This window comes from Aptenodytes forsteri, unplaced genomic scaffold, assembly GCF_000699145.1.
Source record: "Aptenodytes forsteri isolate BGI_AS27 unplaced genomic scaffold, ASM69914v1 Scaffold136, whole genome shotgun sequence".
Classification (NCBI taxonomy): Eukaryota; Metazoa; Chordata; class Aves; order Sphenisciformes; family Spheniscidae; genus Aptenodytes; species Aptenodytes forsteri.
In genome coordinates this window covers 1,323,128-1,343,682 of record NW_008796111.1, presented here as the reverse complement: position 1 = coordinate 1,343,682, position 20,555 = coordinate 1,323,128, and the positions used below count along the sequence as shown (strand labels likewise).

Genomic DNA, 20,555 nt, shown 5'->3' with positions numbered 1-20,555 from the left:
ATGAAAACCAAAACCAGGACTTTAAATAAACTTCTAACCTTCCGTGAGGGAGCTAATGTAGATTAAATAAACTTCTAACCTTCCGTGAGGGAGGTCTCATTAGTAATGAGACTGGGGGAGCAGAATTTAATAAGAGTTTACTACCAATCGGCTTAAGGGTGGGCCAGAAAGGATGAAGCAATCCAAAGTTTCAGCTGGAGTTATCATATCCAGCAGGGGTACATAGAACTGGATCAGCCATTTTGTTGCCAACAGAAATACAGAAAGGTACCTTCAAAGAACCCAAAAGAGACACCAGTATAATGGCATTGGCTTACGTATGGCTAAGACATAATATCAAATTATGGATAAGGAGAAATAAAGGTTGCCAGAAAGCAATAAATGCTGGTGAGAATTGCACAATGTTTGAATGCCCACGATACTTCGAAGAAGATAAGATGTGATTTAACTTAATAGAGTCATTATGTGCATTGCTGATTATCTCAACTATTTATCTTATGGTCCAAAAGTTTAAAGGAAAGATTAGTTTGCAATGCAGCTGTCATTGGCTGTGAGCCTTGATTCAGAGAAGGTGAAGTGCTGTAAATGCAGTAAGCGTTAGTAAGGCAAGGGAGTGAAGTGATACAGACAACAATGACAGCTTCAGATCATGATCAAGAACATATTACAAGGTTTACTTACTCTTGAAGAATTTGAGGAAAGTAGTGCGTACCAGGGGTTAGTTAAACAAATCACTTATAAAGTAATGATGCATTTTTGGGATGAGACTTGCTAATATTTGTCTAGTGTCATTAATGACTAAAATATTTCACTTACTGATACAGATCTAGAGTCTGTGTAAAATAGGAGTGTGGCATTCTCACTCAGAAAATGGGAATCGAGATATCTGACAGGGAAGAGGCTGTGCCATGGGTTAAAGAGAAATTAAGCCAATACCTTTCTTTAAAGATAAAGAAGAATAAGTCAGACTCATTTACTCACATATGAAGCTGTATAATGGTTAAATCATATGGCTGCAACACATCCTAGAGTTAAACAGAATATTGCCAATATCAAGATGGACTAGAAGCATATTTTAGAATAGATATCTTTGTAACAAAAATGACCCAGCAGTGCTGTAGAAGCAAAACAAATTAAGCTGCTTAATGCTAAGGATGTGGTGAACATCCTGTTGTGGCTGCAGGCAAAATGATTTCTGTTCATTTGATTTTTCTGTGCTCAGATTTTCAGCTTAGCTTATCTTGACAGTTCTGGTAATAGATCTAAATTAGATGAAATATGCCATTTGACAACTTTTTTTTTTTTTTAAATGATTGTGATGTTTTCTTTCCTACTTCTATTGTAAATACTACATAGCATTGTAAAACACCTGCTGCAGTAGCGGAAGCATTCAATCATAACACCAGTAACAGAAGGAGAGAGAGGTACGTAGGGGGTTTTGCACAGCAGTGGGAGGAGAAATATTTAATAAAAGGAGGAACATTCTGTAAAAATACAGTGAAGACTGCATACAAAATTAGGTTCTAAAATTACCTTTAAACTTTTAAATTAACTGCGTTTCAAATTCACACCATCACAATGAAGCCTTCTGGGAATACTTATGGCTTGTTTGCTTCACATTTCAGTTCAAAGACATTGCAACAGAAATACTTAAAACTGTATCTGAATACCCCAGTAGTCAGTGGTTCATTTCTGTCACTGCAGGCTGACTTCTCTGATTCTCAGAGGAGGATAACAGTTTTGGCTGATCCATTACCTCACTGGTTTTATTTTTTTTTTTTATTCACCTGTGCATTGACATTAACAATTGGCACATAACTATCAGTTTAAATTGAGCTTAAGAACAAACCAGCTGTGTGAAAGCTTTAGCTTGTCTAGTAGTTGCTTTAATTATTTGCTCTTTTTTTTTTTTTAAATAGGAATTGCGGTAGCATGAAAGGGAATTCTTCCTAATGGGCAACTATTGAGCACATTGGGACTCCTGAGAAAGATTTTGAAAGCTCGAGCCACGTTGGACTGGAATCATGTTAAACAAGCCAGTGCTGGCAGAATCCCTGATCGTGTTCATCATCGTTCTCTTTGTGCACGCAGTGGTGTGGGACCGGTATTCCTGGTGCGCTGTCGCTCTCGCCATCCAGGCTTTTTATGTCCAATTCAAATGGGACCGTCTGCTCCAGCTGGGTGGGGCTGTATTCCAGTTCCGTACAGCAGCGAACAGTGGCCTCCTGCCAGCTAGCATGGTCATCCCCTTGTTGGGAATAGCGATGAAGGAGAGGTGCAAGTCTGCTGGCATTGTGTACTTTGAACGTTTTGGCATAGTTGTAGCTTCCACTGGCATGCTGGTTGCTCTCTTTCTGTCTGTAATAGCGGTTGGCATCACAAAACCTGTGCCAACCAACACTTGCATACTTACTGGTGTTGCTGGCAGTATAATTATCTATACCATGAAGCACTCTTTGACTGTTTCAGAAGTGATAGAGGTCCTAGAAGTGCTGCTAATTTTTGTCTACCTCAGTATGATCTTGCTGTACTTGTTGCCTCGATGTTTTACTCCTGGAGAAGCATTGCTAGTTCTCGGAGGTATAAGTTTTGTTCTCAATCAGCTCATTAAACGCTCACTGAATGTAATCGAGGGCAGAGGTGATCCCATAGATTTTTTCCTTCTGGTAGCAGTTGTTGGAGTTGTTCTTCTTGGGCTTTTTTTCACTGTGCTCTTCGTTTTCATGGATTCGGGTACGTGGATCTCCTCCATGTTTTTCCACATGATGACAGCAGTGCTAGGCTTAGGGGTCATCATGCCTTGGCTGTACCGACTGATCCAGAGGAACCCTTTGTTCTGGCTACTCCAGTTTCTGTTTCAGACACAGACAAGAGTTTACCTTCTTGTATATTGGACGCTTTTGGCTGCTTCAGCGTGTGGCGTAGTTTTCTACCAGAATGCTAAGAGATCATCTGAATCTAAAAAACACCAGGCCTCGACTATAACCAGGAAATATTTCCATTTCATTGTTGTAGCTACTTACGTTCCTGGACTAATTTATGACCGCCAGCTTCTCTACGTTGCTGCAGTACTGTGTCTGGCAGTGTTCATCTTCTTAGAGTATATTCGGTACTTCAGGATCAAGCCATTTGGCCAAACCCTTAGGCATTTGCTGTCTCTCTTCTTGGATGAAAGAGACAGCGGACCTCTCATCTTGACTCATATTTATCTCCTCCTTGGCATGTCCCTCCCAGTATGGTTGTTCCCCAGATCTTGTGCTCCTAAAGGTACCTTGTCTGGGGCAGGAGCACTGGTCCCCTACTCTGGGGTACTGGCCGTAGGGGTAGGAGACACTATTGCCTCCATTTTTGGTAGTACAATGGGGGAAATCAAATGGCCAGGAACAAAGAAGACCTTTGAAGGGACAATGACAGCTATTTTTGCTCAGATCATTGCTGTGGCTCTTATTCTGATCTTTGACAGCAGTGTGAATCTGAACTCCAGCTATGCCTGGATTCTGGCATCTGTGAGTTTAGTTTCTCTTTTGGAAGCTTACACTACCCAAATTGATAATCTGCTGTTGCCTCTCTACCTCCAGATAATGTTTATGGCTTAGCACTTCCAGGAACAGAGGTTTCTCCCTTTCTAGAGAAAAGTGGTAATAGAATATGCACTGTAATGAGAGATCAAAGCTGATCTAAACACTGCTTTTGGTGCAGCAGACAAAATTGTTAAAAACAGAAATGAAAAAGACCTATTTAAAATAAAGGGTTTGTTTTGGTCTTGGTTTTTTCCCCTGTTTAAAACAGCATGAGTTGATTTATGTTCTCATGAGAACACAAACGTGACTTGTAAAGTGGATTATTAAACACAAATGCTGTTTTTATGTCTCTTCTGGGTGCTCAGAGGCAAAGGAGGTAGACGAAGAAGAGGTAAGTCAATGAGAGAGAAAAAAAAAAAAGCAAACCTCTCAGATCCTGCCACCTCAGTATTGCATCAGAGCCAAAACTTGTTTTACTGTACTGAGCCCTGCCGTCTTGCATTACTGCCTACGCAAACTCCTCATTTCTGTATAAGCACCATTTAAAGCATGTTTTATAATGAGGGTGGCCACCATCTACACAAAGCGAATACGACTGTCCCAACATATCCGGTCATCGTCAACAAGAGCCATACTAATGCACTGCGATGTATGAACACGACTTCAAATTCAGTAGCTGTAAGAGCTGAGTTTAGCCAGGGCGGGTGCAGGAGGTTTGAGAGTGTAAGAGACTGTTTATTCCAAACAGTACTAACAGGAGAGTTGCAGTTTTAACCCTGGAGACCTATGCAATGAGAAAAAATGTTTTATCTTCAAGATTTTAATCTCTAAATTCATTTGGAATAAACATTCAATACAGGGGAAAAAACCTAAGCAAAGTCACAGAAAAAAACTAATTACACATTAATCATGAAAGCAGAAAATGTGTTAAAGTCAATAAACTTCTTTAATACTGTTGCTGTTTTCTATTTTTCACATTTTTTCAGCTAGATGTTTAATCAAATAATTTATAAAAATGCTCCTATCAACAAATTGAGTAAAGTCATTTAATTCCATCCATTTAATTAAAATTATAACTACCGTTTTGTGGCTAAGAAACCCACCTAATCTTTGTGTATTAAGCACTTCTGTGTTGACAATCTCTTCTCGCCAGTTTGCCAAGCGTCCACTAGAAGAAGACACATTAGCACCTGTCCTCCCTGCCTCTTCCCTTCCCCTGAGAAGCGTCCAAGCAGAAGATTTGCATTCCAGGATTCTTGTTTGCAGGATGAAGTTAACTTCTGGCACTTTTATTCACTTTTGGGGACAGTTTTGTGCAAGTCCAAGATACCTTAACGCAATACTGTCCTGCGGCCCTAGCCCCGAGACTGTGCCTTAGGAGTGAGAATAAGAGCAGGGGTGGAGTGAAACTAGTGCTCTGAGCCAGCAGACCGAGCCAGCAAAATTGGCCCCAGAATCTGATACTGTTGTTTGTCCCTGCAACAAGCCGGGGCTCCAATAGCTGAGAGGCAGCCGTTGCCCAATTTACCCCCCTGGGTAAATTTAACCCCCTGCCCCCTCAGGGCAGGGCTCCTGAGAATTGATGCTGCTTTTGCCGAGGATGTCAAAATTGTCCAGAGTTGGTTTTGGTTAGTAATGCAGTAAGTTGTCAGATACTCTTTGTAGGAAGCCAAACTCGGTAATTGTGCTAGACTGAGTTTCCTTCACATTTAACAGGAAATCCTGCAAATCCAGTCCAGCTTCTTGCTTTTATTTATGCACTTGAAGTAGATGTTTTTGTACATTGCAGGTAGCGGTGCATATAATCAGAGGACAAACTATCGCTCCTCAGCAGAAAGGTGCTATTCTAAATTATTAACTCTTCTAATGGAAGGATACAGAAAAAGCTTTAGCTGCTTCCATCACGAGCCACAGCCTTCACCACGAACATCATAAAATAGCAGCAGGGTTAAAGAAAGTCCCTTCCCCTCCACCCCGCTCACAGCTTTCAAACAAACTGTCGAAGAGGTAGGGGAGGGCAGCAGCTGTACCTGCAGAAACTTTGAACTCGAACATTACTGCTGTTGCCATTACCCAGATTCCCAATTCCTACTACGGCCACCTGATCACTCCACTACGATGAATTCCTTGCTGTACTGAACCTATTCTGCATTGCCCAGCAAAGCCCAAAGAGCTGAAAGGAAGCTTCTTGCCATAAAGAAACCAGATTTGACTATTTCACATCAAACGAATGCCAGAGACAGGCAATATACTTTTGAAAGGGATGAGTCAGTAAGAACTGGGGCTCATTCTGCCAGGACTCCGAGCAGTCTTAAGGTTATATGATGTAATTAGTGCATTGATGATACCAGGCCCATATCTCAGGGTTGCCACTGCACCAGGGCCAGTGAAGTTACACCTACAGAGTTCTGTTTAGTTTAGGATACAGGCTTGAGCTTGCCTCGGATTAACTTCTGTTTCTTAACATTCCTTAGGTTTCACCTTGCTATAAGTTGGTTTGGTGGTGCTGAGGGGATAGTAATTGTTCTTGAGCACATTGAAAGTTGAAACCGGTCATCAGATAACTTAACGCTGGCCCCATCTGTTGGGAGAAGATCACACTGTGTCTTCCTCAAAGAAAAGATGAGGGAGATGAAAATCAGAATTTCTAATTTTATTTAAACGTTAGGAGTTTGATTGGGTTTTTTGTTTTCATAATTTCGACATGAATCTTTAAGAACTGCAATAATTTTTTTAATCGGCACACCCAGAGATCAAACACTCAGCTACAGTTTGCTAGAAATACTTAGAAGATTGATTATAAAAGTAGACTTCTGCTTCATTTTGCCCACAATAGGATTATTTCTAATCACTGCTATTCAAACAATGGGATGGAGACCTAAGGGTAGAAGTCAGCCATCTTCACATGACACGTTCACCTGCATTGCTGGGATCGACACAGCCAAGAAATGCACTAGGCAAGCTCTTGACTTAAACAGAAGAAAATACTGAGTATCTGCAAGAAGAAATACTTCTTAACTGCTCCCAGTCAAGGTGCAATGATCTTTAATGGTCTATTCTCAAGGCTGAAGAAGTCTCCTTACCAAGAGGACTGGGCAACTATTCTCATACTAGTAGGGCTCATGCTGTAGTAGAAGCTTCTGTCTAACGCAGGTGTATTCGGCTGTGTCAATGGTCCTCGTTCCGAGGAGAGGATAAATTAACCTTGAGAGCTGATCTAGCGAAAGTTGTATTTAAAGGGAACATGAATGAACGATTAGAAAAGAATATTGATCAGCTATTGACTCCAGAAGCCAATCACTAACTTCACGTGTAGAGCGATGGAAAAGGCAGTTCAGGAGTTGGCTGGAGCCTAGGAAGTAAGGAAGAGGTAAAAACAAAACTTCAGAGGCTATTCCAGTTCTACAGGTATGACATCAGTGCTAACTGAGGTACTACCAACAGAAACTGTGTGACATGCAAGACCACCAATAGAAGTTTATCCTGGCTTTTGCATTGAAAAGCCTCTGGTTTCCTCCGCTGCTTGTTAGGATGGTGACCTTACCAGTTCTCTTTGCTCCAGCTGGTGTCTTTGGCTTCCATCACATGGAAGGTGAATGCGTGGCGAGAAGACTCCGAGCTGTTCAGTTCACTCTTATGGACGACTTCACCGTGGATGAGAATGAGTCCACCTGTTTGAAAGAAACATCCGTACTGCTTTTTTCAAATTGCGAGCGCTAGCTTTAAAATACAAGCGAAGTTGAAAGTGTTAAAATACAATTTTAGCTCTTTGTTTTTCTTGAGGCATAAAGCAGACTTGTTCGGGGAGTTGTTTTTACCTTGACTTATAGGCAGAGGTATGAACTGGCTGTTATCGTAGGCCGGCTCTGACCCTACAAACTCTACGCATGTTGAGGTACCTGAAGCTGCACGGACCATTCTCCGGGTAATTCCACCTGCAAATCCACAGAATAAGCAAACACACATAAAAAATTAAACAGCTAGCTACATTCTGCACAGCAGAGGAACAATATCTGTGATTTCTCTTGGCAATGATAGGAACTTTGTTATAGTATACTCAATTTTTTCCTTAGTAATTTGGGTGAGGTTTTTTTCATTGAGCAAAGATTTAGGATTTTCCAGCTGTGGCAGAAACTGATAAAAAACTGCCTTTCTTTGCCTTTGTCTCTTTCTGTGCATTGCAACATAGCCCTTTAGGAACACAAGTAGTCATACACTTACACAAAGCCAACCTTTGGTCCGTTTCTCCTTTCTGTAAGAGCATAAGTTGCAATCAGAGTGCAGCTGACTCCAGAATTTATGAGGGATGAGTACCTTAAAAAAAAATCTTAAGAGCACTATGATTACACTCACTGAGTGAACGCTTAGGTGAGCAACAGTTTAAAGCTGATTAGTGTGCCCTAGAGGTAGTGAAAAAAACCAGAAGACTCTGCTGGTAATCCAGTAGTGGTTACGCACACAGCAACTACCATCGGTCACAACAGCCACTACATGAGTCTCTGCTGATCTGGTTTTAGTCTGTGTGTTCCCCTGGGACACTGACTGTTCTCCGATGGCTTGGACGGTGGCCAAGTGATCCTTGCATAGACTTGGAGGCTTTCCTTGTTTACTGAAATTGAGACCAATATTTGACAGTTGTGTGTGTGTGTAGGAAGATTTTTATTCCGCTTACATCGGGCTGTCAGGGCTAAACATTTTATTGGCCAGGGCAAAAAAAGGGGATCTTTGTGAAGGGGATGCAACTTGGAAAAGAAACAGTTGGGGGGAGGGGGAAGAGTGATTTCTCAGTGTATTCCTACTCTGGAAGGCAAAAGGAGGATGATTATTACTCTTTGCAGTCCAGATCAGACTTGATGAACATTTTCAAGGCTAAAGTCAAAACTGTGGAAGGAGCACCAACGTATAGCAATGACCTGTTTAACTACAGGAAAAAAGGACCCAGTAGCTTAAGACCGTCTTTACATTAAAGTCTTAAATCTCAGTGGCCTGGCAGAAAGACTGAATCTTGCAGGGGAAGCTCCTGAAATAATACTGAAGTGGAAAGAAGAGAGTCAGGAGCAGTTTTAATGGGCCTCCCCTTAACAGGTTCTGGAGCAAATTAAAAAAAATCAGGAGGACTGTCCTTCCTTGCCCCAGTACCCTGGATTCATTTCTAGGCTAGATATCCACCTGAAACTAAACGCAAGTGTCAGTCATGTATACTACCTATTTTTTATTAAAAAAGAAATGTTGTATTAGACTCATGTGACTGGTGGCCAAGAGCAAAGTAAAGCAGTTAATAACCTGCTGAAAAACTGTGGTTGTCGATTTGACAACAGCACAGGGAGAGATCCTTGTAGTAAATAAAGTCGTCCTTTCAACAAACAAGAATAGTAGTGTTTCTGCAGGCACTGCACGATGCAGAGAATGTAACATGGTCCATGTTACCCTCCACCCTCAATCAAGACGAGGGAGCACATTTCACGGCACGCACCAAACTACTATGAGTCTTACTGGTGTGAGAGCCAGGAATGAACCACAAGCAGCCGTTCTCCCGCGTGGCATCCTCCAGGGCAACCCAGAACCCCAGGATTCTGCCCAGAGGCTCCGTGTGCAGGAAGGTGGCATCCTGGTGCGGGGTCACTGCAAGGAGACACAGTCGTTAGGGTCTTTTAATGCCGGAGGAATTCAGTACCACTAGAAGGATGGCAGGCTTGTTCTCCCCGACTTCTTGAGCTGACCTACCCTGCCTACCCCATCTGTCATACACATTAAGTCTTACATAAAAATACCACCTTTCAGCTTGCTGCAAATGTAAAAGTAGCTCTTTGTTCAAGTTGCATACAACGTAGAAACATTTTTGGAAAATGTGGATGCTTTTTAATAATTTTAAGAAGGTGTGGACCACAAAAACTCACAGGCTTAAGTCTAATTCTGAGCCTTTTTCCTGGTAATATTCCTTTCCTAAAGGAGTATTACCTGCAGTGTGATATAGAGATAATGCAAATCTCACCTTCACCACCAATGCCAGGTTGCTGCAAGGAAAGAAAGGTGCTGTGTGAAGAGAAGAGTTTCACGGCTTCCCACCTAACAGGGTCTTATTTCTTGAGTGACAAGACGACTTGAATTACTGTACCTTGAAGATATACATGCTTTGCACAACTACTGGTCTCTCAAGGCCTAGTTTTCTTCCCAATTCCTGCAAGAAAACTTTCCAAGATTTATGTTTGCTGTTTTCTGCACGCTATAAAGCATTATTCTTTGAAGATATTTAAATTTCCTTTTATGGACAAAATGACTATCCTTGGGAGTCTAGAAAATTAACTACTCCATATTTTATTTTTTTCCCCAGACCATTCTAGGAAACAGTAACGGCTCACCTGCACCTTGGAGGAGTGGGTGATTTGCTTGAAGACAGGATCATAAGCATGTAAAGCTGAGGGAAAAGAAAAGGCTCAGACTGAAGATTTCATTAACAGAAGGGAACTTGGCAGCTCTCAATGATGAGCTGCAGAGACGACAGCCGAGCAAGATAAGTCGCAGCCAGAAACTTTCATTCCTCCCAAGAGCGGAATATACAGGGCTTATCACGCCTAAGGTGATACGACACTTGTAGATTTGTACTATCTTCTTTAGAGACCAAAAATATAATCACTCACTGGCCACGAACTGCAGCTATATAAAAAATAGGGTATAACAGAGTGAACAAAAATTGAGTATTACGTGATTAAGCATTATATTATGCAAATACTAACATGACAACCACTATTCATGACCCTGAGGCACATAGGCGAATTCACCCTTTAAAAAACACAGCTCCTAAGACCTACCAAAAGAGTAATTACTACAAAAATGAGCTAGGGCTTATCTTTGGTGCCCTTTGCAGAGGGCTACAGCCTGCAGGTCAGAGCTGTTTCTGCACAGACGCTTGCTACAGCCCAGCTCTGACAAAACCGTAAAACAAAGACTTGGAATCGTGCCTCCGTCTCATCGTGACCAAATTCACCACGAGGACACACAACCGGGTCCCAGCAGGGGCTGCTCCCGAACAAGGGATGAGGCAAGACTCGACCAAAAGGAGTAACTACAAAAAATAAGTCTAGAGAAGCCTTTTGAATTGTTAAGTTGCTGAGTCAGCAGGCATCTGCAGTTTTCACTTCCCCTAGGGAAAAGCTGAAGTATAACAGAATGGCAGGGGGCTGGGGGAGGGAGAATGTTTTTCTGAGAAAACCAAAGCACCGAGAACTCTCAGTACTGAATTTCCAAGTTTAGTGAAGTTTAATCTGAACAAAGTTCATGTGTTTGGAGATGCAGTGAATCCTGCTCTCTTTTTCCATGTATTGTTCGAAAACAAAAGGGATCAAAACGCAAGTTCAGTAGCTGGGAGAGAGGAAATATGTCAAACTGAAGCCAGTAAGGGTAAAGAAAAGGTGCTGGTGACACCAAAGGAGGGAGAACAGCTTCAGCGTTGGCAACCCAGCCCTGTACAGGACATGGAAGACACAGTTTGATCTGTACTGAATGTGACCAGTCTTAGGTGGTAAATTTATCAGAGAAATCTCTTACATGAAAGAGGCAAGGGCTGAAGTCCAAACTTTCACGTGTCAGTGACTCTAAGCTATGCATAGCTGAAAAACCTCCTAGAAGGGTTTTTTGAAAAGGATCATAACAGAAGATTTTGACCGCAGAGAGTGAGGGGCAGCACGGAGGGAATTGCAGAGAGAGTGACAGAGCAACGTGGGGAAAAGCAGACTGACACGTAGAAATCACGTTGAAGAATTTAATGCAGAAACCCAGAGTAAAACAGCCCGGGGTTGGAAAGACAGGAGCTGCGTGGCCACAATGGCGAGAGGAGGTGAGGTTTGTGATAGTTGATGCAGTGGTCCCCGGGAGGCACAGAGAAGCAACACAAGAGGGAAGAAGTCACTTCTCTGCTCAGAAAGGTTTCAACCCAGATAGCCAAGGTTATTTATAGTGAGTAGGTCTGGAGAAGTCCTCACGTCTGAAAACCACATCCCTTTTGTCCATCCCTCTCCAAACCCCATCCTTTAAACATACCGTGGCCAATCTTGCTGACAGATTTCTCCTTTGGGATTAGGAAGTTACCTACAAAACAAAACCAGAATTTAACATTGTTTGCAAAGCAGGAATCGTGCCTAGAGCTGGAAACTGGCCCCTGACCCCTCACTCAGCCTTCTCCTGTCCCCTCCCTGTGGCTAACTCAGGCCAGAGCTTACCTCTCTCATCCAAAACGCCTTTCTCAAAGAAGAATCTAATCTTGTCTCCACTGGTTAGGAAATAATCCGAGCTACCCTGCCAGGGATAAGAGCCCAGTAAAGATAGTGTCCTTGTAAAAACATAAATGAACCTTTGATCAAAGCATTAATACTCACCTGCATCTTTTTCCCCATCAAGCCGCAGCATAAACAAAACACAGTCAATAGAAATCACTCCTACAAAGGCTTTCCCACAATACTACATCTCTTGGCATTGATTAGGACTTTACAAGAACCTCTCGCATAGAGGCTACCCTTGCTTTTCTTTTGCTGGCTGCCTGGAAAATAACCTATTTTCTGTCTGCAGAACAAGTACAAAGTGAGCTGTGAGAGCTGCTTGCGGCTACCAGGGGCAATAGTTGTGGGGGCTGAAAGCACAGCAGAGCCACACGCGTCCTCTCCTCCTTCACCCTCTGATAAGACCACCACCAAACATTTGTAGAAAGCCGGAGAGCAAATGCCTCTCAGTGTTATGTTCAGTTAGGAGAAAGAATCATGTTCCCCCAGAGTGAATCCTAAGCAGCTATTTGCCTTTTACCTTTCTCCTTCCAGCGCTCTGACGGGGACAGCCCTGCCCTTCTCGGTACCTGCGCCTGCAGCTGCTCCTCTTCCTTGGTGGAGAACTCAGTGCGGCAGTGTGGTGGCACTTCCATCTCCGCTATGATTCTCTGAATCTGGTTCCTCATGCTGTCGCACTCCTCTGCGGTGAAAAAATGCTCTAGGACGAGGAAGCCATCCTTGCGGAACTGGAAGAGACGGGGTGACTGCTCTCCTCCGGAGTCCTCAGGGGAAGCAGCACAAAGCAAGAGAAAACAGTTCTGGCCCTTCACTGTGCCTCAGCTCAGTGTGAAAAGCATCCCAACTTCAGCTCTGCAGCGGGACAACGTGCTCTTGATTTTTTAATTTCAGGAGGGATTTCTATTGTAAAAGAGAGAGTTCATTAACAGGCTCAGATTCCATACAGTTAAGAACAAAATATCTCAACCCCTCAGTCCACAAAGCAGAGAAGGTATCATCGCTAGAGCCTTTGTGGCTTAAGGATACCTTATCTAAGATGTGTGACCAGCAACTATTAAATTACAAAGCCTGCTAACGTGATCAGAGCAGTCATACCTGGATTCCAAATAAGAATGAGATTCCTTTAAGATTCCTTTATAAGCTGCAAAGCATTGTATTCTCTAAGGGAAAAATCCCTGGGTGATTTCTCATGGTTGACTACACAATCCCTTACAAAATGAAGTGAACTCTGTCAGCATTACTGTTTCTTTATATAGAATACCCTGGAGATTATCCTTTGACAGGCAGATTTCGACTTCACAGATGAGAGCTGAGCAGCAGAGACAGAAGGGCACGAGATAAATTCCTCCAAGAGCTCTGCGGGACAAGTTGCCCTCCGGAAGAGTTTGTAGACACGACAGGGTCCTCTCACACTCAAAATGAATGCAATACAAGAAGCTGAGAAGAATATAAAGTGTTGTAAAGCAGATCTTTGCTAGACCTAATCACGGGTTAACTAGTAGTGACCGTGTCTTACAAGTAGTGTCACCTGCCTGCACTACAGATGTGCTCCTTCCCTGGGGTGCAGTTCCTTACCTTTTGGATCTGATGCTGGGTTACAAACGCCATCAGAGGCAGAAGCTCCCAGGATCCCACCAGCAACACCACGATGGCACCCGGGCTCTGCAGGGCTGACTCCCCGCCTCTTCACGTGATCCTTTTCACAGCATGTGATAGCAGCAAGCGCTGGAGCCGGAGGGATCTGATGCTGGGTTACAAACGCCATCAGAGGCAGAAGCTCCCAGGATCCCACCAGCAACACCACGATGGCACCCGGGCTCTGCAGGGCTGACTCCCCGCCTCTTCACGTGATCCTTTTCACAGCATGTGATAGCAGCAAGCGCTGGGCAGCCGGAGGGTTGCACAGCCAGCGGAGCTGCCTCTCAAGGAATTTTGTCGCGATCTCTGGCCATTTGTTCCTGGCAGGGACATTTGGGGCTGCAGAGTTTTGCTTTGGCTCTTGGTGCTACTTAAAGTGCACAAAAGTGTTCTGCTCAAGTGTGATCACAAACTTGATTCACTTAACTCCAAGGAGGAATCACTGTTTTAATTAATAACCCAGATTAAAAAATAGAGCAGTTAAGCTGGTAAACACAGTGGTAAAACAAGATAAAGGAGGTAAAATAAGATTCAAGTGGGATGAAAAGGTCTAAAAGTTTTGAAACAAATTTAAAGTGACAATTCAGGCTCCTACAGAGCCCTTTTTGCTCAGTCAACGAGTCCTGCCAGCGCTTCAGCACCTGAAAGGGACTCCAGCAACCCAGGAAATGACAAATGGCAGATTAAAGGGTGTTAAAGCTAGAGAGCTTTCACTAAGGGTTCGGTAAAATTCATAGAGAACATATCTGTTATTTTCATTCACAGCTGCTCTTTGGCGATGTACACCTTCACTTGCTCGGTCCGCTCTCCTGCGGCTCCAAATGTGCATGTAAATAGGTGAACCCAAAGCCACAGTTCAAACCAGAGAGAGAAAATGCAGAAACTAGATCTAGAAGGCAGAAGAGAGTGAAGAATAGATGCCAGCCCAGCGGTGGCGCTCCCCACCAACACATCCTTCCCATCGCACAGGAATCCCTGGGGAAACATCCTTCCAGCAGTACTCCACAAAGAAATGACATCACGGCAGCAGTTTTTATGCATCACTCACCTAGCCAAAAAAAAAAACACCAACAAAATGAAGGAGTGCAAAATGCTCGTGGGAAGGTGTTTACTTCAAATATATTTGCCAGCAACTGAAAAGCCATCTTAAAGAGCTGTTGTTTGGGGAAAAAAAAAGAAAAAATTAAGTCCTCTATTCTGTAACGGAATCAACTCTGGATAAAAATCCCTCCCCCATCTCGTTCAAAGTTGGTTTTGGTTTTTAATGAAAAGGGAAATCAGTGTTTTCTCTTTTTGAGCATTTACAGCTTATTTTCAAGCTTTTCTCTGCACACAAGAGGATATGAATTCGGTAGTTTAAAAAGCTAAATTTTGCCAGAGACTTTAATCACTAGGCTACAAGCGTGGAGGGGAAACAATCAACCTCCAACACTGCACAACTCAAAAATAATCAAGTAGTTCCTCCTTCCTGTTAAAGGACTCTCACCAACTGATGGAGCTGAAGTGTTTTTAAGGCAGGTGTGTAACCAGTGGAAAAAAAAACCCCCGCCGTAGCTATTGCCTGTAAGTGGGTCTCGTGAAGACCCACCTCACCCCTCACCGGGAGGCAGCAATCCTGGAGAAACTTGCCTTCTACACACGCTCCCATGCCACTCCTCAGTCCCTCTGTTACCTCCATCATTCGTAATGTCATGTACTTCTCATTCCCAGTCATTTTTTTTCCCCAGCAATTTAGCACATCATCTTCTCCACTCCCCACCTTATGCACACGTGATGACTTCAGAAGCTGTTTTAGATCATACGCATGACAGTAAACCACAGCTTTCCTGTTCTATGGATTGTTTTGAGCAATATAAACAGCAGACCGCAGCACACAACAGAGCAAGTACCAGAAGATAACTGATTGCATAAACTAGGACAGGCAACCCATCATGGTAACAGGAGCATTCACCAGTGTCTGTCCTTAGGAGTCTTCCAGTTCTTTGCCACTCCAGACGTGCTCCTATTTTGAGGCTTAGAAAGACCTTTTCAGCAAGAGGAAAACCACCCCCGCCACATAATGCCCAAAAAAAAGTCAGAGAGAAGGATGTCATCTTTGTAAATACCTTCTCTTCCAGTAAGTTTAAATAAGGAAGGTAGAAAGCAGACAAAACTGGGAAATGACCCCCTTTTCCTTCCCTTCCTCCCCCTCCGAGAGCTCTTTTGCAGACTATTAAACAACATTTTCTCCTGCCAGCTCTGCAAGAAAACTGCACTTCTGGCAAACTCCACTGGAGGCTGCCAAAGCCCATCCCATGTCCGTATAAAAGGTACGGGAGTGAGTGACATCTGGAACGTGGACGACCCTGCAGCAGACAAAGCACAAGTGTTTCAAATGCCTTTTTGGCTGGCACGATTATCCTCGTTTCCTCCTCAATAAGAGTTCCTATTGAAACCATTTGGAGCCAAGCCAGCTTGCCAGCTCTCCAGAGCCAGTTTAAGCAGCTCAACACTCTTGCCAAAATTGCTGCTGTCGGAACTGCCAAGGTTATTAGGTAAGCAAAAATTTCAGCTGGACCTCTTATCACCTCTCCTGAAGTCTTTGATATGATCAGCAACAAGTGACAGAATATTTAATGAGAAACAAGGAGCACAGGAACAACAGTAACCATAATGAGTATTTAAATTGTATTAAATAGTATATTAGTATTTGAAGTGGCATAGATACTTGAATACTTTTGTTTTCCCTGTATTGGCAGTCCTTTCTTTCAAGTTATCAGAAGCCTCAGAAATGCAGTAATTTTCCATCAAGAGAATTCTCATTGTCATCAACAGGTAAAAACAAGATGGTTACTTTCTTCAAAAATCAGCAAGGTAAAAAGCTTGTGGTGCAGTAGGGCTAGAGATTTTACTGGAATAAAACCAATATAGTTCCAGCTGCCTCTGTTGCATCTTTATTCTATGCTCTTCAGTGAGCTATGTAGAAAATTTGGAATTGCCAGGATTAAAAATCTTTTTCCAACAAAGACAGATCAGTTCTTTACCTGTCACTGTGTTAAAGTCCTGCAGGAGTCCAGCAAGCACCAGTTTTATTTGATGGTACCTTTCATTCTTTCCTTTTGCTCAGCTATTCAAAGAGCTGGTAAATTCTTGCCAAAAGGAGCTGCAGTCCGGGTGAGCCTTAGCTGACAAGGGGTATTTTGTCCTGTCCTTTCTTGGTTCAGCGTTTCATTAAAACTCATCGGTGCCAATAAGCAGCACCACGGACCACCTCCTCTCACCTGTTTCACAGCCTGCTCACGTTCTGTCACTGAGGTGGGGCCAATGTCACTGTGGTCAGCTAGTCTTGGACAAAGGAAGCAAGGGAAGGCAAAACGCAAGAGAAATACCTTTCTATACAATAAATGAGCTGCACAGAAACCCAAACTGTCTTTGAAAGTTACAGGCCGATTCTCTGTAACACATCATGAACACGCTCAATTAGGAAAGATGCTATCTGCCAGCATTTTCAGTTGAAAAAGTAGTGCATGGGGTAGGCAGACAGCTAGGAAACACACTTAAATAATTTGTTACCAGTAGTTGGCTGAAGACACTGTTTCTACGGCAACAGGCAGTTTTCTCCATTGACTTCAGTCCCTATCCCTTTCCTAGGGAAGTAGAGCACAATATGCATTTTGAAAACCTAATCGAGTTTCTATAGGTCTATGTAGACAATACTCCCAACAGTCTTGTATTTGGCAACGTAAACTGTTTCAGCCATTTGTTAAAGTGATGGTGAAATACATAAGGCGGTCCAGGCTTGTCACTGAGCAGGACCTCTTTCACCATACATCTACTCTTTGCTTATTCATAAAGGAATGTCATAATCCACAAGGACTCATGTGATTCGTAAAAAAACCCAATAATCCTACACAATAGTTGGGATTATTAACATCTGTCTTCTGAAAAGCGAGATCGTGAAAGGCTAAGTGCCTTTGCATACAGAAAACGTAAAAGAAAGCAGACATAAAAGGAAAATGCAAATTAAAAATTAAAACTTTTATTCTGTTAAGTGTCCAGTCTTACAAGTCTTTCAGAGAAAACAATAGCAGCCTTCAGTGCTTAAGGTGGAGGTGCTGTTGATCAGCTGCTCAAACAATCCCACATACAAAGTGAATGTCATGATTCGGAAGTGTTACATCAAGTTGCAGGTCTCAGATGCCAAACCACAACCCTGCTTGTACATTTACAAAATGGGAGTGAACAATGTTTAAGCCATGAGTAGTGTCTTACTTAAATGGACACATTTGTCAGCCGTAAAAGATGACTCAGGCTCATTAGCCCCCTTCTCATTAAGTCTCCTCTAGAAAAATTTCTCCCATTGTTCCATAAACTTCCTTTAAAGGAGACCAAGAGGGAGGAAGGGTAATTCCAGAAATCCTAAATCAAGCCTTTCTTTGCGTGAATTCACACAAAGTTCACCTTTGCTATTGGGGTCCAGCAATTCAAGTCCAGCTACTTTTGAAAAGGGATTTCAGAGATGAGGTTTCTGAAGGATTTCATACTGCCAAAGCAGTTTAATATTAACCTACCACTGCAGCTGGAGGGATGGAGGGAGAAAGGTCCAAGTCAAACAATACTCTTGTCCAGTTCCAGTTCTGCTTCATGCACTGTTAGAATGCAGGTAGGACAGAAAACTCACTCTGTTTTGGCACATACTTAGTAAAACAACAGGATCCATTTTACGGCCAAACAGTAGGGAAAACAATAATTTTAAAACACAATGAGAAAAAATAAACAAGGTGAAGTAAAACAACAGGATCCATTTTACGGCCAAACAGTAGGGAAAACAATAATTTTAAAACACAATGAGAAAAAATAAAAATCAAGGTGAAGTTTAAGCAATAGTTTTACTAGTTAGCATTCACACAGCCTTACCTGAGGCAACATTTCATAGTAGATGACGCTACTGTTTACAGTATGACAATATTGTTCATCAGTGAGAAGTCACGCCAAGAGTTAAGAAATCTCTCCATGGTTGAAAGAAAAAGAATCAGAGGGAACAGCTGGCTTCAGGCAGAGACTATTACAAATACACTTGAAGGAGCAAGTGCCTCTGTGGAGAAGTTACATTAATGTAGCTCTAGAGAAGGCACAGCTATTAATGAGAAAAAAGTTAGTCCTCCTCTGAAGGAGGACTAATAAAAAATCCAAAGAACTCAAACCATGCAAGTCCCTTTCCAAAGCAGAAAAAAGGTAAGGAAAGGAAGCAGTGTCACAGCTGTTGAATCGATAATATTTGAAACTTCTCCATACACCTCATCCTCTGCAAAGGTTATGTTATTGTTCTCAAAATTCCTAGAATCATTTGTTAGAGAGGAAAAAACAACAAAAAAAAAGAGACGAGGACCTCAGTGTGGTTCAGCAACAGAAAGCCACTTAACACTATTTATGGTAATGAACACCAAGAACTAACTTTAATTAAAAATGAAGTGAGCTAAATGGAGTGTATAAATGGTAATAAGAAAAAATTAAAAAATGAGGTAGGATATTATCAGGAAGTGACAATTAATACCAAAGAACACCACATCATGAAAGATACCTGTAACAGCTATTTAACCATTCAGACTGGCAGAGTAAATAAATTCCAGCTGCTGAATTAACTGGGGACCAAATAATAAAAATCAGAAAACAATCTTAAACAAAGAACAACTTCAGCTAACATTCCAGTGCATAGTTCCAGAGATACAGCAAGATTTAACACATTTTATAGGTTTGGTATTCCTTGCCTTTCAGCTGGTTCAAAATAATTACTTGCAACTTACTACTTTTTGGGGTATTTAGCAGGAAAGGTAGAATTCTATTTTACTAACCTTTGGTCCTAACATGGGATGAGCATGCTTGGGATCTACAGGTGCTCCAAGAACTCATCCAGCTCAGAAGTGCTATTAAGGAAACAGCTGGTTTTAATTCAAGTTGTTGTATAGTTTAGCAGCCAATAAATAATCTGGTTTGCTACTACTATAGAGTGCCTCGAAAAGCCTGTCAGGAGAACAAGACACTGACCAGACTGTTGATTGTCTGCTTAAGTTGAACTTTTTTTCTGAACGTACAGGTCAATGTCAGAAATAAAACCCCTAAACTTCAGTTTGATGGAAACTTAAAGGAAAAAATATAATATACACTGATTGAATACTTGCAAGTGAGGAGGGATTGTTGACGTAATCTCATCCCTTAAAGACTGAGCAATCCAGACAAGTATGGGAAGTAGATGACTCACTCTGCTGTGGGTTGAGTTTTGCAGGAGTCCTGAGCAGTAAACACGTTCAGGACCTCATGGTTTAGACCCTATCCTTGAAGTTTTAAAGCTTCTTCCATCTCATTACATGAGACTGATACTCTGGAATCGGTATCTATTTGAGGGAAGACCAAGAAGCACATATCAGGAGTAAATAATACATATTGCTGTCTTCCAGAGCGGCAATGTATTTTTGTGCCACCCGTGTTTCTGGTACAAGAAGTTATCAGACTGCTCATCCCAATTTTGCCACACAGGAAGCTATCTCAAGCCCTAGCAGCCATGACCGAAAAAATTGAGCTTGGAATATTGTAAGAGCAGCAAAAAGCTAGTGTTTTCATGCATGATCAATACTGGCCTGTCTTACAATTGCTTTGTAGAGCTCAGGCACAGGGCAGTCTCTACTCAGCAAGCAGCAGGAGTATGGCTCTGTTATTTGATCAGAATTTAGAGACAGTCTAGCAGAATAGCCTATTATCCACTTGTCCTATGGACTCAGCACTGAGATACATGGCAGTTCAGGAGGCTTGCAAGCTTCTAGAAGCACTGCAGCATACTTTCAGGAGCTGCTTATAGAAACTTCTAACATAGCTGTGTAAAGTTTAGTTTGCATAACTAAGACCACAACTAGAATCAAAAGTCAAAGCACTCATCTACAGTGATCTAGACATACAGAAGAAATATCTCTACTCCTGTAAGCTAGGTGAAAATCCTGTGAGGTGCTTTGCCCTTTCAGCCCTGCCTAGTCTGAAATACATGTGTTGCAAACCAGTTACCCAGTGGCCCCGAATAGGAAACAGACTTTGAGCCTCTATTCAGTAGCCGTTACTCTCCAGCACTATCTTTTGGCACAGAGTAAGGGGGGGG

At 42.4% G+C, this 20,555-nt stretch overlaps 2 protein-coding genes across 2 annotated transcripts; one reads left to right on the top strand and one right to left on the bottom strand.

The window, feature by feature from the left end:
• The first annotated feature begins 1,007 nt into the window (after positions 1 to 1,007).
• On the top strand, positions 1,008 to 3,761 carry DOLK (dolichol kinase). The gene is made up of 2 exons (XM_009286906.2): positions 1,008 to 1,424; positions 1,920 to 3,761. The coding sequence occupies exon 2, from the start codon at positions 2,025 to 2,027 to the stop codon at positions 3,594 to 3,596; it is 1,572 nt and encodes a 523-aa protein (XP_009285181.1). The 5' UTR covers positions 1,008 to 1,424; positions 1,920 to 2,024; the 3' UTR covers positions 3,597 to 3,761.
• Positions 3,762 to 6,232: 2,471 nt separating this feature from the next.
• Positions 6,233 to 13,470, bottom strand: PHYHD1 (phytanoyl-CoA dioxygenase domain containing 1). Its single transcript, XM_009286907.2, has 11 exons — positions 13,370 to 13,470; positions 12,364 to 12,522; positions 11,738 to 11,813; positions 11,559 to 11,606; positions 9,881 to 9,936; positions 9,637 to 9,699; positions 9,514 to 9,535; positions 9,015 to 9,143; positions 7,340 to 7,456; positions 7,066 to 7,192; positions 6,233 to 6,873 (listed from the first exon to the last, which is right to left on the bottom strand). Exons 1-11 carry the CDS (start codon positions 13,400 to 13,402, stop codon positions 6,828 to 6,830), a joined length of 876 nt encoding a protein of 291 aa, XP_009285182.1. The 5' UTR covers positions 13,403 to 13,470; the 3' UTR covers positions 6,233 to 6,827.
• Between the last annotated feature and the right edge of the window lie 7,085 nt (positions 13,471 to 20,555).